This window comes from Amblyomma mixtum, chromosome 6 (assembly GCF_055824585.1).
Source record: "Amblyomma mixtum isolate Tamu chromosome 6, ASM5582458v1, whole genome shotgun sequence".
NCBI classification, from domain to species: Eukaryota; Metazoa; Arthropoda; class Arachnida; order Ixodida; family Ixodidae; genus Amblyomma; species Amblyomma mixtum.
In genome coordinates, this window is record NC_143017.1 from 66,833,170 (window position 1) to 66,850,459 (window position 17,290).

At 48.2% G+C, this 17,290-nt stretch overlaps 1 protein-coding gene across 6 annotated transcripts in view; it reads right to left on the reverse strand.

The window, feature by feature from the left end:
• The window catches only part of LOC149339295 (protein turtle homolog B-like), a 530,441-nt gene that overhangs the window by 32,453 nt on the left and 480,698 nt on the right, over window positions 1–17,290 (reverse strand). For all 6 annotated transcript variants that reach the window (XM_089548043.1, XM_089548040.1, XM_089548038.1 and 3 more), the window contains exon 7: window positions 7,604–7,903. In XM_089548043.1, the coding sequence (XP_089404169.1) occupies window positions 7,604–7,903 (300 nt within the window). The remainder of the gene's footprint in view (window positions 1–7,603; window positions 7,904–17,290) is intronic.

Genomic DNA, 17,290 nt, shown 5'->3' on the forward strand with positions numbered 1-17,290 from the left:
ACGAATTTCTAATGGAGGGTCTCGGGAGCGGTCGCGCTGCAAAGTAGCTGCGCCCCTCGATTTTTGCGCGCGGATTCGAGCGCTTCGGTTTTGGTGCGTCTTTGCTTTCTCTATTGCCCTTCTGTACAGAGAATACCGGGTGCGTTAACCCCGCCTTCGAAGCAAGAGTAAAAAGGGGAAAAAAATAAAAAGCGAATAATTTTTACGGGAGGTAGGAACTAGAGTATCGATTCTTATCCTCCTCGGAGCTCGCTCAAACGCCCACCTCGTTTTTCACGGGCTCATTTTCGTTGCTTGCGTTTTAAACGCGACGGCCTCTCGGAATACAGATTCAGTTCGAGAGAAAAAATGGAAAATAAGGGGGGTGGGTGTGTAGTGGGGTCGAGATATAATAGAAGACAAACGTCCGCGGATGCCTTACACTTAACATTTTGCCGTGTTCATCGAGACAATAATTTCCCGAGGTATAGAGTTTCATTTCTCTCAACACGCCCCCGCTGTTGGGATGATGGGCCCTCTGGAAGTTCTTACCCTGCCTTTTTTTTATTTCTATCTCTTTCCTCTGCTGAACTTATCCACTGTGCTTTTCCTGGTCGCAGTAGACAGCGGTGCGGTGCATTCGGAAGACTGCGTATATGGAGATATTGATTGACTACTCCCAGAAATATTACTGCCCACTACCATATGTCGACTCGGGCAGCTACGGCTTTATTTTAGAACCGAACTGTGCATAAATAAATAGGACACTGAATTTTCGGTTCCCACTTACATACCCACAAATTAAGGTTTGGGTTTATGGGGGTTTAACGTCCCAAAGCGACCCAGGCTATGATGAACGCCGTAGTGAAGGGTTCCGGAAATTTCGACCACGTGGGGTTCTTTAATGTGCACTGACACTGCACAGCACAAGGGCTTCTAGAATTTCGCCTCCATCGAAATTCAGCCGCCATGGCCGGGGTCAAACCCGCGTCTTTCGGGTCAGAAGCCGAGCGCCGTAACCACTAAGCCACCGCGGCGGGTCCCGCATGTTGTCTGGACAGAACGCTGCATACGATATGTGTGGAACCGTATGATCAGAGAGGAAATTATATTAGCACAGACGCGCCAACGACTCGAGCGTTTCCGGCCGCAAGAACGATGGTATTAAAAGGAGAGAAAAGAAAAGTCCGACCCTTTTAAAAGCTCATAAACCATCCGCGCTTTCCTGCCTTTCCTCCGTGAGCATTATTCGCTATCGGGAGGAGCGATGAACGAAGCAGGAAATTGGGAGCTGCGAACAAAAACAAAAACAAAGCAAAAAACAAAAACGTTTAGCATCACCGGCCCTCTGTGCTTTCCTTCTTCTTCCTTTCCCTAGGGAAAGTGTTCGCTTGCGCATTCGAGAACGTTAGGCGTTGTTTCACGCTAGCGTAAGCGCGGGATGTGTTTACGACTCGGGACCAATCCTCCCCCCCCCCCCCCCCCTCTTCTTTCCCCCTCCTCTTTCCTCTTTGCCTTTCTCTCTTACAGTGCTTCTTGCACGCTGCTTTCGTACCACGCGATCCTTTCCTAGAACAAGGGGGAAGGCACCAGCATCCTGCTTGTTCCACGTTCTTCTGCGCGTAGTCCTCGCGCGGCAGCTGTACTCGCGATTCCGCTCGGTTGCCGAGCGCGCTCCGAGAGGATCCAACTCGAATTCAATTTGAGATGGAATCCTTTCGCTTCGCCAGCGCGGCCTCCTCCACATGTTTCAGGTGCTGCTGCTGCTGCTCCTGCTGCTGCTGATGTCGCACTCGGGCTGCCGGCAGCGGCGGAATAGCGAGCGGCATTCACTGAAGCCGCTGCCCGCGCTCCAAATCTGGGCCGGCACATGAGACAGGAGCCGAAAACGACAGGAAAGGAGGAGGTAAAAAAAATAAAATAAATATGATGAAAAGGGAAATAAGCGAATGACAAAAAAAAAAAGAAGAATATGAATAAAAAGAAGATTAAAATGATGGGCTTCGAAGCTAGCCCACTGGCACGCGACGGTGGGAATGTAAAACAACCAAGACGTCCCAGTAGGCCTGGCGGCCACTTCAGCTCTTTGTTTACAATGCTCTTTTGTGCGCGCGGCCAGGAGAAGCAGCTCGGAACATACGTACAACAAAATCTGTTGACCAAAGTGGAAAACCAGAAGCGGACAGGAGTGAAGCAAAAAAAAAAAAAGGGGGACAAAAATGAGTAAATCAAAGAAGGGACGTAGAGGATGGAGAAAACGACCAGAAAATGGGAGCAGCGCCGTTTTTCCCGTGCGCAAAGACAGGAGGAGCGAGTGGCTGCGACAGCGCGGGGGGAGAGTGTGGGATGGGGCCCACAAAACACATATACGACGAGCGCACATATAATACGCGCGGAAAAACTGTTACCGCGTTGTCAGCACCCGCATACATATATGTATCGCGCGCGCTGAGGCGGCCGCGCTAAAATATGCGCCAGATTCCGGCGCCGTAAAACCAACAGCGTGGAATATTTATAGAGGCCAAAACAGTGAGCGAAACATGAAGCTGTAAACCGCGGGGAGCTGAGCGGGACGGGCGCTTGGCGGCGCGAAGCTGCCGCGCACAGTGTATTTTGTTTTTTCCCCCGTTTTTCACTCTGTGTGGAGTCGCCATACATTTCTATATACGTTCGAGCGCGCATGCGAAAGGGCATACGTGTGCCGGCAGCACGCACGTGTCAGAGTGTGTGTGCGTGGGTTCTGTTGCTTGCACTTTGTGACTGTGTGTTTCAATACTAGCGCAACGCAGCTCTGCTTCCTGGTAGCAGAGCTAGCCTGGGCATCGAAGACCAAGAGGGAGGAGGAAACGGGAGAAGGGGAGAGGGAAAAACGCTGCCTTCCACACACGACCCCCCGGAAGCAGCGTTTTGGCGTTTTCCTGCTTCTTCGCCTTCGGAAACGAAAAACAAACAAGCAACGTGTCGAGATCGAAGGCTGAATAAAAGGCGCCTGTGGAAAAGGCCATTGGGGCGTGTGAACGGGAAGTTAGGCGGTTCCACTTCCTGCGCGCAGTTTGTTACTGGTCGCTTTGGTCCCCAGAGGCTGCGGCCGTACATTTCTCGACCGCAGACACAGCATGTCAGGTTTTATCGCTTTCAGAGCGGCGCGCTGAAAGGCGAAATAGTTAAGCCTATAGATCAGGTGGATTAGGGATGGCTCGCGCATGGTAAACAACTCTTCCGCGGTTAGGACACGCACAGTGAAAACAGGTGATGCGGCATGTGATGCAAACGTTAGTGAGACTCTCTGCTCTTGTACTGATGGTTTAATGCTGGTGGGCTTGTCGCTATGCGCTATGCAACGAGAGCGGTCTATGACGGAGTCAGGAGAAAGCAACACGGAGCGAATAAATGGGCATGGTATACTAATTACGGTTCCTGCTATATTCTATACACAAATACGCCTATATTGGGGTAAAAAGAGAATAAGCTTTCCTCACGCTCATTATCTTCTATAAAAGGCAGTGCGAGAGAGGACCCCTTACTCTTTTTTACTCCTTTCTGTCAGAGCGCAGGCTAGGCAGTAGAGAAAGAAAGAAATAAAAAATAACGAAACAGTAAAACGTGAAAAATAAACAGACATCAATCCTAAAACGAGAGAGTGCGAGCGAAGGAGTGGAAAGGCAGACATAGTGCTAAAAAACTGGAGTGGTGTTTTGACTTGGCAAACTAAGATTTTTTTTTCGAGATGAAGACATAAAGAAAGGTAACAGAAGACGAAGGTAACATAGCAGAATAAAGCAGAAAGAAACAAAGAAAGAGATAAAAAAAAGAAGGAAAAAGAATGAAAGAACGTAGCTCGATAATGCAAGTTTAATAGACGACAGAAGTTGATCGAAGTGGGTGCTCATCTATCCGACACGTACGGTTTCTTTTTCGCCAGTTCATTTCACTCGTTCGCCTTCTGCAGCCCTGTTTTAAACAGGCATACGTTCTCCACATTAGCTTAAAAAAAAAAAAAAAAACACGAGAAATAGTACGATATATGCGTAGCTTAAAAGACTGAACAAAAACGAGCAAAATGTTTCACGAAGAGTCCCTATCTCTAGTGTCGTTTCGGTCCCTACTTAACCTTTCACCTTCCTGACAAGACAGAGAAAAAGTGACCAAGAACGAGCCAAAATGCTTTATTCAACAATCTGTGAAGGAGAATAAAGAATACGCGGAAGTTGGGACAAGAACATGCAGGACCATAATCTGCGACGGGAGAGTATCATCACTTCACTCCAGTATTAATATACGATAGAATATTTTTATCGTCCTTAAACTTGCAGCTTCATCCATGACATTTTCTTTTTCTCACGTATTATGGCTAATTCAGCACGCACCCGTCTCAGCTTTTTCTTAGTCGTACGTGCGCGCACCACTTGCCTGAGAGGTTGTCCGCCACGCTGTTAAGAAAAATTGGAATAAGCGATGCGTTGTTCTTTTTGTCCGCCTCTCAATGTCCATGGCGCTTACTGTTCTTCTTGCCGTCTAAAGGTGTAACGCGTTTCCCACTTTGACATTCCAACGAACCGTTGACATTCCATTCCAAGGGTTCACGGTTCCCCGCGGTTAGTTCTCTCCAGTGTCTTCCTCGAGTTTTAATAATTACTGCTTTTCCTCCCCTGCAGCTTGGCTTTCCTCCCGGGAAGAAAGGAAAGAAGTAGGCGGAGTTCGATAAGAAAGAATGAGGGAAAGTAGCAAGAAAACAAGGTCAGGACAAAACGTGGAGAAACGGCAGGAAAAGAAAGAGGGAACAGGAGGCCGAGGGTAGTAGTCTTATTTCTTCGGCTTGTTGCCTCTCTCTCTCTCTCCCTCCACTTTCGGCACTGTCAGCAACGACAGTGTATCTACCAGACCTGCGTCCCTCCTCCTCCCCCAACTCCCTGTCCGCTCTGCTACCGCTTCTGCCAGTTTATCTGAGGGCTTCGCGCCGGAGCTAACGGAGATTTATTCCCCGACGAAACACGCCAAGTAATCGCACAAAATGAAGAATGGTCGCCACCGCTTCCCATCGGCGGGCCTCCGGGCACAGCGTCGGCGCTGGCGGCCGCGCCGCCTGGAGGGAGCCAGTCAGTCTGAGGTCGAAGACGCGCAAAAGCCAACAAGACACGATGGCGAGGCACAAAGGAAGACCGATGACTTTGCGGCGCTCCGACGACTCTCCCCGGTCTCGAAGCCACAGCCGCTGCTGTCTGCGCCCGAAAGAGGAGGCCGCGGACGCGCGCGCGCTCTTCTGACGCGTTCACATCCCGGCGGGAGCCACTGAGGGCGCCGGATATCGCCGAGCGAGGCCTATTCGCCGCCGCCGCCGCGACTCGAGGAACGAGCGCCGCTGGCGAGGAATCAATAGCGCGCATATATGCGCGCTAGAGCTTCGCTCGTTCGCGAGAGTCCCGCCGCCGCAGATTCATAACAGGCCGTTCGCGTCTGCACGCAAACAAGCCACCACCACCGCCAAGGCCTTCAACGCTCGAGCCTTAAGGGGCAAAGAAAATGAATGGGCTCCATCCCCTCACTGCAGCTCCGGATCTTCTTTTTTTTCTCGCGTGCCTTTAGCTCCCAGCGCCGGGGAAGAATTCGAGCCGAGCGTTCCCGTTTTCCCTATTCTTTTTCCCTCGCAACGTGGGAAGTTGTTCTTCTGTGCTTCTGTTTCTATCTTCTTCTTTCTATCTTCTTTTTTTTTTACTTCTTCCATCCTTTCATCACGTCGGTTTTCGTGCTGAAAAGCAGTAGACAGAGGAGGGCACGCGAGCGCTTGAAGCGAAACGAGATGCAAGAGGCGGAGATTGAACGCGATGAGATTAGGAGCGGAAAAGAGTGCGCGATACGGGAGGGGTGAATACCGACAGATGCGCGGGGAATGTAAACAAGGGTGCTGTGATAAAAGCTCAAGTGCTTGGTGAGCACGGAAACGAAAGCAGCAGGCAAGTGTTTAGGTGTGCGGAGGATGTGGAATCAGCGCAGCTTAAGAGAGCGCCCGGTTTAGCATGAAACCCCTCCATCAATTTGAGCGTTTTTCAGATTCCTGCTTTCGAGCTACAAGCGACAGCGGGGAAAATCTTTGCTTCTCGTTCGATTCCTACTATTTTGAGTTTAAGCGGGCACTTAAACTCGATCAATGCGCATACACGCTAGAATTTGTTCTTTGGCGTAGTTTGAATGTCTGGACAAACGAAGTTTAAATCTGACTTATGGAGTCCTGCATTCACTTCGCAATGGTAGCACAACAATGACATATCTGCGAGCTTTTAAGCTTACAAAGTTCTTGTCGCTCGGAGACGGTCCCAGCGATGGAGACAATCCATTTTTTTTGAAAGAATTGAAAATTGAAACAAACAGCGTCCACGAAACGTTACTGCGCTCACTATCATCGACAAAAAAAAAGAAACAATGGTAAGAACAGTCCTCTTTTCGAGAAATTTTATCGAATTCTCTGACTTCAGATTCTAAACTCAGTTCAGGGAGTACTGTAACCGGAGCTTTTTATTAGAAAGCCGTCTGGCGTCACGGCGTTGCTATGCTGGCATGCGGACATGCACGCACACACACACAAAAAGGAATCTTATAAGATCACCCATCAAGAATAGTACGCGCATTAAAAAGGCTTAGAGGATACTCCGACATCGAACGAATTTGAACATCGCTTAGATAGGGAAAGGTCGGTTATGAAAACGTGAAGGCAAGCCGGTTTTCACTGAAAATATCGGATACAGTATCAGAGTCATGGAAAGACCAGCGAAGTCTCTTGAGTTGTTTCACTGAACACACGTGCACCAGCTTGAAGCCACCTTTTTACACATTAGGTTCAGTGCGCGAGCTATACCAGCTCGGTTACCTTACATGATGCGTTTATTTGTTTGGTCGCGGTATGCGAGGGCTGTTCACTGAGCTTTGCACTTCAAGAGGCAATTTTTAATCATTCATTTATTTTATTTCCCAAAATCTGAAAGTTATTACAAGGACCCTAGCAAGAAGGGCTAGAATATTACATTATGGTACATTGTGAAATCAACCCAATTACGATACACGAATAAAATACAAAGCAATTGCAGCATGGTCTACGCCAGAATAATATTAGAATAGCGACAATTTCATTTACACAACTTCATAACTTCGCCATTGGGTAGAAACGAAACTATTCAATCTTGTACGGCAATTTACTCCGTTCTTCGATTGGGCGATGAAGTAAATAATGTTTAAAGGCGTATATTTTCGCGTGGTATGGAGTCCGGGATTGCTTTTGGTGATGCCTGGTTAGTCGAGTATGAACGGCTCTCAGGAAAGGTTGAGGACACATAAAGTTTGTTTTTGAAGTGAAACAAAAACGAATAATGCGATTGAACTCGGAGATGTTACATCTGAACGTAAGTTTATAATGCTTTCTTTATTAGAACCACAATGCTCTTCGACAAGCCAGCCGCGGTCGATCTTCCGCTACTGATGCACTACAGCCTCTGCATGCAGTAGTAGAAGAAAGATGGCGGCTATTAACGACGATACCAGCGCTCTGCACCATGAAGCTCGGACATTGCATCATCACACCTCTCGCACAAGACGAAGTGACAACAAAAGGGCAAGAGTGGTACTAGGCTCTCACCTGCGGGCACGATGGAGAAGGCGCATGGGTCTCGCTGTATGCCGACCGAGTTGGTGCCCCAGCAGAAGACTGTGCCGTAGTCGTCGTCCGAGCGTACCGCGAACGACAGTGTGCTCCGTGAGCCGCTCGACGAGACGTCCTGCGGGGACAGGTCCCGGCGGCGGCCGGTGGTGGAGCTGTTGAAGACCCAGCGGAAGGTGGCTTCCGCCGGGTCGGCGTCCAGCTCACACCGCACGGACACGGTCTCCTGCTTGGAGACGCCGTAGACCCACTTCTGATGGCTCTTGCAGACAGGCGCGTCTGCAATGGGGAGGACACGGAACATTGTGGACCATTGTCACGGAAGAAGAGAAATAGGATGTATTGTAATGAGAACTGGGATGCTGCAAGGTAATGTACAGTCTGCATCACCCTTGTGTGGAGCGCTCGAGAAGTGTGACGTACGCAATAGAAATTAAAGTTAGAAAGCGGCCCATGGCTTCAGAGCAAAGTGCTCTCATCAGTTTGCATGTATATCAATGCTGCTTTACTTGTGCGCAAGAGCTGCTTCTGAATCGTAGAAGCGGCGACAAGGTGTCGGTTTTTCTCCGGGAATGTTCGGTGCTCGAGCGCTCTACACAAGGATGATGCGGACTGTACCTAGTAGGCTTCTGCACATGATGATAACGGTACGGTATGGTATATCTGTATAGGGTAAGTGGGGTTTAATGCCCAAATTCTTCACGTGGGCTGTGAGAGACCAGACAATGAAGGACCACAAATTAATTTCGACTATCTAGGATTTTTTAGTGTCCAATGAGATCAATATACAGCGGAACGCATTGTTCCAAAGGTTACGCGCACACACACAAGCAAAGGATTGTTCACAGGAGGCATATCATTCCTGCGTAATTGAAGGGTCTCAAAAGCATCCTTATCGAACACCGGACTGAATTCGCTTTACAGCAAGGCGAAAGTGCATCAGTTAGGCTGAAGCTACAATTACAATCGAACATGAATGATATCATCACGGGGAATAGATCTGAGTAACAGTGCACGAAGCGGCGGCGCATTCCGAGAAGAAGCTTACACGGCCTCGTAAGCCACATTGTAAGCATACTGTGGTGAATGCGTCGAATCTGGCTGACGTCGATTAGCCTGCACAATCCCGAAGGTAATCTTTGTTATATGGTTGTATTTTTTCGCTGGACTTGGATAGCACACCTGAGCTGAGCTCTCATGTTCAAGTGGTTACCTCATGCTCCTTAGCGGACTATCTTAGCATCTGAGCCTACCTCTCATTGTTTAGGCTGCGAATTCATATTTGGGCGCAAAAAGTAAACGAAACGCGTTGTAAAGCTAACAACAAACATGGTGGATTCCATAGAGTATGAAATCAAAGAATTTGTGGTTTTCGTGGCGATCGCTGCAAGCCCTAGAAATAACACAGCCAACATGGCCTCAGAAATGAAACAAAGCTGCAAATCTGCTCGCACATATCTCGCTATTCTTGGGCTGTGGCTGGCTATTCTACTCAGAAAAAAAAATTAAATCGGTTAGCTCGCTACAAAATCGCTGCGCTCAGAAACAGAGACAACCATTTTTGTACAAGTAATTTAGGGAGGTCGGCTTGTTCCAATGTGCTTCAGCCAGGCTTTCAAAGTTGGTGGAAGAAAGAGGCCATAGAGGAAAAGGGAGAGCGAAAGGAAAGGAGAAGAAGGGAAGAACAACAATGAAAACAAAGAGAAGGGATCTGCACATTAAGATTCTTAATAGTGAAATAGCTTTTCAACAGCCCTAATTTAAGCCGGGAGATACGTGAAGAATCTCAGAAGGCCGCTCATACACTGCCTCTCAGTAACACGCTAACGGTTTTCAAGATCTTTTGTGGCTCGAATTTTAAGCTAGACTTGTTCATAAGCCTAACGTGTGGGGCGCTACAGTGTTTACAAGTTAATCGAGCGCTCAACTATCTCCGAATATCGTGAAATGCTCGATTTGCGAGTTTGTGCCGAGGAATGAACTACGTAAACCAGCGGAAACGCTGACCGGGATATCAAAAGGCTGCTTGTTCGCAGGCTGTACGGGCTGCCAACAAAAGAGGTTCCCGCATTTACTTCCGCGGGGAAAATAAGAAATAAGTCCTGATTGACCAAGATTTAAGGTATTTTCTTTTTGAACTGGACATACTTTGAGTGACCTTTGGACAGGAGATGTTGAAGAACCGAAAGGTTCGTATATTTTAAAGTAGGCGAAACTTTCTTGAATTGCTATAAAAGCGATAAAAAGAGAGAAAACAAAAAAGAAACAATAAGGACCACGGTATGTACTTTTCGTTTCAGCATATGAAAATTCCCTCGCGCTTCAGACGGTAGTTTAGCTTTTCTGGGCATGGTTTGCACGCTATCGGGACCGAATAAAAGGAACACGTAAATGAACGAACAAAAAACCCGGAAGTGTAATGTCCTTTATCAAGGCATAATGGCTGGGAAAACCGCTCCGCTGTTGGTAAGTAATGGCCACTAATGGGCAAGCGTGGCTCCGTTATCCTGGTGCATATGCCTGGCGCGGAAGAATAATGAAGGAAACCTATTTATTGCTTATTTGTGTATTCTGTGCGGCTGGTTAGTTTTTACGAAACATATACACGGAAGAAAAATTCCTGCCTGAAAACTCTCCAAGGAGTGCATAAACGTGCATATTTCATCATTCCTCGTTCGTTGTAGAAGTGGTGGGCTATGCAGGGAGGCTAAAAACAACACTAAATAAAAAAACTGGCTGTGGCTTAGCTTGGTTAAGCCTGGTAATTGCGAAGCAATACGATAGGTTCCGCTATTTTATTAGTTTCCCATGTACTGACACGGCTAATGACGCATAGCCAAGAATGACGACACACACGTGTTACTTGACGAGAGGAGCTTGACGAGAGGACCGAACCGGCGTTGGTGCCTACCAGCCTCGCGCTGGGACGGCGCGAGATGGAGCCCCGTTTTCTTTACACAGATGGTATGACGTCACTCCGCGCGCGGCGCCCCTGGTGAGAGGAGCGGGAGTTAGGCCGCCGTTGGTGCCTATCAGCCTCGCGCTGCGGCGGCGCGAGATGGGGCTCCGTTTTTACACAGATGGTATGACGTCACTCCGCGCGCGGCGTCCCTGGTGAGAGGAGCGAGAGTTAGGCCGCTGTTGGTGCCTACCAGCTTCGCGCTGCGACGGCGCGAGATGGGGCCCCGTTTTTACACAGATATGACACTATGCCAAAGGTCATGCCAAAGGTCAAGTGGCGCCTACCACCGCCTCGCGCTGGAACGGGCTGAGGCGGTACCTAAAGTAGTATTGCTTCGCAATAAAAAAAGTGCGGGAATGTAGGCATAGTCTACGCAACGTTACTTGCGGAACACAACAAAACAATGGGTTGGGTGGGGTTTTATGATTACCCACTGCTACTTGTCATCACGTTGCTGGCATTAATGAGAGCCCGCTTTTGGAGCGAAAGCTGCACTTCTCGCACGCAAAGCAGAAGGTTATGTCGCGCCGCCCCAGTGACCTTGAAAGGAGCGCAGCTGGTTGCTATGCGCCGTGCCACGTGATTAGCCGCGCTTCACTACCGCGACTGCGACGCGGAGAGGCGGCGGCACTTGCTCGCTCGGCAGGTGCGCCTAATCACGTGACTCGACCACGTGATATACGTTCGCCTATATATACGCGCGGGCGCTGCTTGGTGTATCTTGTTACAGCCAGCGTTGTCGCTTCGGCAGACGCGGTTGTTGCGACGCGCGTCTGTTCTTTCAATTTTTCCTCTCACATCTTTCAACTCTCTTCTGTCTGCACATGGCAGCGAGTGTGGCTCAGATCGAACCAGTGGGTTGGTCCGTGCACTTTCCCTTTCATCCTTCCTACAGTCACAACAACAACATGGCGTTTCACAAAGCCCCGGAAGAGCTAGGGGCAGGTGCCAGCCGTGCGACGAGATTTCGCTATGTACAGCCAGGTTCTGCCGGGAGGAACCTCAGCCAGTTTTTCCACTTGCGTTCGTTTCTTGCATACCGAATGCGTCAGGTGATCGACAGAGCGGTGAATATAAGAAAGCCAAGTGACCTGTAATTTTCCAGGCGTTTCGCATTACTCGCGGTGAAGAGCCGACGAAAAAGGGTGCCGTCACGTTCGATGTCATTCAACCCCATTGGGCAGCTGCAACAGGACATATCATCGTGAAAGGTATCCCAGCCCATTAAGCGTCATTTTCTGACCGAAGTACGGCGCTGTGGTTCTTTGGGTCCTTTTGAAAGATGCAGTAAGTTTATGCACAATAGGATTAGCGTGGATCATAGGAAAAGAGCAAGTAGGTGATATTCCACATACAACACAAAGCCAAATGCTCAGCAGAATGCACGAAAGACACAGCGCCTAATGGCGCATGAGATAAAAATCAGGAGTTTCTCTATGTTACTCATGGTGTGCACTACTTTCCAAATGCAGCTCAGATTTACTGAGATTAAGAAGCCAAGCCCGTATGTCGCTTTTCCCAGCACCTAGAATGGTTACATCCTTACATAAATATAAAGATTCCGCCATTATTACTGCTTGGTGTCTTAGGGAATAAACAAAGAAAATTAGAACAGCCAAAACGGAAACTACTGAGCGCCATCTTAAATCTGCCATATTTAGGGTTTTCCTAAAAATCCCATTTTACTCCGGCAGAACTTGCCCATCGCTTTGGAATTGTAAACGTGAGGTACAAACAAAGAGAGAGAGAGAAAAAGAAGTTTCAAAAATTCTGCAGTAGAAGAGCGAGCTGGGTGGAGGACGTCAATTTTTAAAGGAAAACACAGCGATAAACGGGAACGTCGGACGAATAACGAGAAGCGCGTACTTCAAGCGCTGTCTCGCAGCTAAAATGCTGGATGATTCTTGTAGCTTACGTTGATTGCCTCAGGTGATGTATGTTGTTTCCTTCAGAGTAAAATTTTAGACAGCGCTTGTAGCGTGTACTTCTCGCTCTTTGTGCAACGTCCCCATTTGAGGTGTGTTTTTTCTTGGAAATGATGAGGAGTTTAAATAGAAAAACTGTGTTCAGATAAAAACAAAAAAGACTACGCTAGGCACGTGTCTCGACAAGTTATGCACTACTGTAGTGCACAGAGGATATGTAACACAAATAAAGAGAGGCATAAAAGAGGAAATAACAACAACACCACCATCAAAAAAACAGTACTAAAATCCCGTTACATAAAATAAACGGAAAGAAAAGATATGTGCCTTGCTCCATTGTTATTTTGTGAAGTAGGCGCAATGCATCGACGCTTTTCAACACCACATGTGTATATATATATATATATATATATATATATATATATATATATATATATATATATATATATATATAAAGAGTGAGGCTTTTGAAATGAATAAAACAATCATACCTTACCAGCACCAGATAACAATAAAGAATGTACAGACCACGCTGCGGGTAACACTATCAAAACAATATATTACTTGCCCATGTTTTGTTCAATTTTCTCTCCGTCGCCTGTCCACTGTGCGCTGTACCTAACACGTGCCATTTACAGTTTTCTTTATCACTTCGTTGGAAAACTCAATCACGCAGCGAAGGGGCAGCACGAGATCCTGAAAATTGGTGCCATTAACGTAGACATAAAGAAAGGAAATACTCGCTGTATCCAGCACGGATGTTCACCACTAAAAAGAAAAAGTACACAAACGGCACACCCTGCTGAGAACCACACGACTGAGCGCAGCTATGCGAGTTCAATGAAGGAACCTAACCTTAGGTAAATTGCAATTCAGTGGGGTTTTATGAATTATACGTTACTATCGCATTTTCTTTCAGACACTTTCTTTTATGTTTCGGCACCTATGCCGCGTTGTTTAAGAATGAAAAAAGTTCAGGAACCACTTGAATTTTGTGAAATAGTGTGCAAAATGAGAGCAAACAATGTTAGATCGATATCACGAACACAAAGCAACGTTGGCGCCGAAATCGACAGTCACGACTCTTGCTAAATGAAACGTTATAGAAAGAGCGGCGTATTATCGATCTCTCATAAACGTTCCCTAAAAATATCGTATTCACTAAAGTGAAGGAACTGTAATTCTTACTTCCAGCCTTCAATACAGCCTTCATTGCAAAAGTAGAAGAGATTTGGATGATTTTGGTCGGCGTTGGCGTCTCCTATATTACTTCAAGCGTAGCGACACTGATGGATTGGTTCGCGAAGCGCGATAATGCCCCACTTCAGCATAGATGGATCTGCCGCAGGCCTAATTGAAGTTTAAGAAGAGCGAAAGGTGAACAAGACAGATAAGGGCGAGAGACGAGGCTCGACCGCGCTTTGTATGGACGCCTTTGAACGGCCAGCACAATGTGAAAGCGGAGGCCTCATCTGCAGCCCCGAGGGTGAAGAAAAAGAGCACAATAAAGAACGATAAAAAAACAAACTTCACCAAAACAAGTGTTTAGGAAAGTATGAAAAAAATATTATCAGCGCTGCCTGCCGCGGCGTTAAAACGACAAACTTGTCACGTTCATTACCCTTGCGCTTTGAGGTAATCATGAACACATAAAAAAAAAATTATCAATGTTTTACACGTTTTAATGGTTTACGCCTCGGAAAATCAAGCCCATAACGTCGGCTTGAAGTTAGAAGCTCGAGATTGTTGAAAGCGCAGTCTAATGTAACAGTGGGCCTCAGAAAAACAAACTAGAATAAAGAAAGTATAAAAACGCAAAGGTGGTAGTTGAGCCTACTGCTGCTGGGTTCTTTCTTCGCTACAGCATGCAGACATCGTGATAGGCTATGAACACAAACGGAGAACGAAAATTGACGGAGATTCCAAGGGGCCCTGTACTCAACAAAGACGAAAAAGAAGAAAAATAGAAGAAGAGAACGGGAGAAAAACGAGAAGACACTTTACATTTTGTAAGTAGCGATGCGTAAACAAATTTTCGATCTCGAATAGCGCGGAACGCACGGCGTCGGTAATTCGATCACAGACTGCCAGCGATACTCGACGCCCCGCACCACTGAAGCTGCTAAGATGTGCATTAAAAACTCACTCTTATCGCAGTGGAAGTAGGGAAGAAGGAAAAAAAAAGGAGTGGCAAATTGCGGCATCAAGCACGTTTACGTTAAAAGCAAAATAAACCCTTTTCGAAAAGACACGAGAGCGTAAACAGAGCGGGCTATGAACAGAAACGTGCTTGAGAATGAAAAAGAGGAAAGAAACTATCAGTGCGCGCGGCGTGCGCATCGTAGAATTCACTTCATGGACGATTTCCGAAACGATGCCTCATTTCAATCAAGTACAACGGGGAACAACACCGCGCGCACGAAAAGTAGGAGAAGAAGAATTCTCGCTTGCCGAAGCCATTCCGGCCGGCCCCGAAAGCGGACGGCACCATTAAACACCAAGGCAATGATCAATTCATGCGTGAGTAGAAACAGGCGCCCATAAAGCCTGTAGGAAAGAAAACTGAACATAAATAACGAACCGTTTTTTGTAACGCTCGCTAGATAAAACAGTTCGAACGGTTTTGATTCCATTCCTCGTTTTTTCTCTTATCCGAGCAGGAAAACGAGACAAAGAGAGAAAAGCATAAAGAGAGAGGGTGAGAGCAATATGCAAAGGATGGTCTCTCTTGCTCCAGAACCGGACTCCAGTCACGAGCTGCGCTCAATACACGTTATGGGTATGAGTCCCTTTTTTTCCTGTTTCATTAAAAAGAGGACAAAGGAACCTGAACGTGAACCGTTAGAATGCACTCGGGACCGGCCAGCTCTGGCGTCGAAGACGACCGTTGTAACAGAAGTTGCCGTAAAATAAAACTGTGCGCCCAACAACAATCGGGAGGTATAGAGGGATAAGGCAAGGAGGCGGGAAGCCGTGCGTAGAGGTAGGTGAGGAGAAAAGGGAAGACGTATACATTATCGAGGCCAGTTTCCCTCGTTCCTTAGAACGACGGAGTAGCACTGCTTACAACGGCGTGAACAGAGAGCAGAAAATGACTGAAGGGTAGAAAAAAAAAGTTGGTTCAATATGAACGAATAAAGTAGAGCCGACGAGCTCGCAGAGTGTCGGCGTGTTCGCCAGAAAAAGCTAGTGGTGGCGACGGCGGTGCCACGAGTTTTCGGGAGTTTCGGGAGCCTCGACCGGCACACGGCATATTTCCTTGTTTTGAGTCCCTGCGGGACGCCTCCAGGGCGCACAGAGGCTCAAGGCGGCCGCGTATAACCGTCGCCACGCGCTCTCGCATGGCGCTGACGAAAGAACCGTCGCGTCGGATAACCGGCCTGGCAGCGAGCGAGCGCTGGCTTCGCTCGAAACCTGCGCTGCATCTCGGCGCAGCCGTTATCAAAGATTGAAGCGGCCGGGAGCGGGACGCGTTCCCCAAAAACCGTCCCTGCGCCGCCTTAGCCTTTTCCGCCCACTTACGCATTCTCTCTTACTCTCTCTCTTTCCTTCGCCTTCCCTTTTCATGCTTCCCCCGGCAAAGCTCCGTCTTCTACAATCCGTCCCTCTTTCTCTCTACCTCACTTCCCCGATTCCCCGTAGCGATACGCCATCCTTGAGATGAGCGGGTATATGCTCTCGCTATTCGCGTTTGTTTTGCACTTGTGTCCCGTCTCCTTGCTTATATACCGCCTTCGACACTCGCCGCGTCGAACACTCCTTCGCCCATCCGCAGCATCCGACCCTTTCCCTTACTCCTCCTGTTCCACCACGCGTCTCCCACTCTTCCTTTCCTTCCTATAGTGTGACGCAAACCGTTAACTTTTACGGCGCCATAAAATCGCAATAACCTTCGTTCCGCCGGAGAGAAAAACCAAGAAGGAAAAAAAAGCGAAAGAAAATGCGGCGCTCGTACGGCACTCGGCCCTTCTTGTTCCTCTCTCCGTTCCAGTTATAGTTCTTCCACTGCCACGCACAAAACGCACGCACGCGTACACGTCCATGGGCGTTCGCTCTGAGGCGCTGCCGCTCTCGTTGCCGTTACCAGGACCCCGCAGCAGCGCGCCGGCACGCCTGCGTTATGGAACACGGCCACTAAACGCGCGCTAGGGAGAAGTGCGCGACGATGGCGTGCTGCGAGGGACATCGGCGCCGCAAAAAGAGAAAGAAAGAAAGAAACAGTAAGAAAGGAAAGGACTGAGGCAGGCATTTCCGAGTCTGGCTCTGCTCTTGATATCAAAAGCGAAGCCGAAAAGGCAGAGAAAACAATGCGCAGGCGCATGCGCACCGGCAAATTAGAACCTACCGAAGAGGCAAAGAAGGGGATGAGAGGAAGAGAGAGAGAAGACAGAGAGAGAAAAAAGAAAGAAGGATAGAAAAGAAGCGGGTAGCTCGCATTACTCTCAAGAACAGAGACAGGAAATTTGAATGGCAAATCTGTTGAAAAATGACGCGGGAAGTGGCCCGGGGTTTGCGCTCGTGCCGGGGCTCCGGCGCCGATATATACGTAGCTCGAGTCGTCGTCGCCTCCGTCGTAGTCGTTATGGGCCTGTTTTGACTGTTTGCGAGCGCAGTCCGGCTTTAATGCAGCTTCGACTGCATCTAACAGCCTCACGCACTGCTGCTCCTGCTTTCAGCGCTTCCGCCTCTGGGAGTGCGGCTCCCAGCGCATGCATACAAAGCGGGGCCGCCCGAGACTCAGAGCCCCAGGAGCGCTTTCAATAAACTGCACCCCTTCAT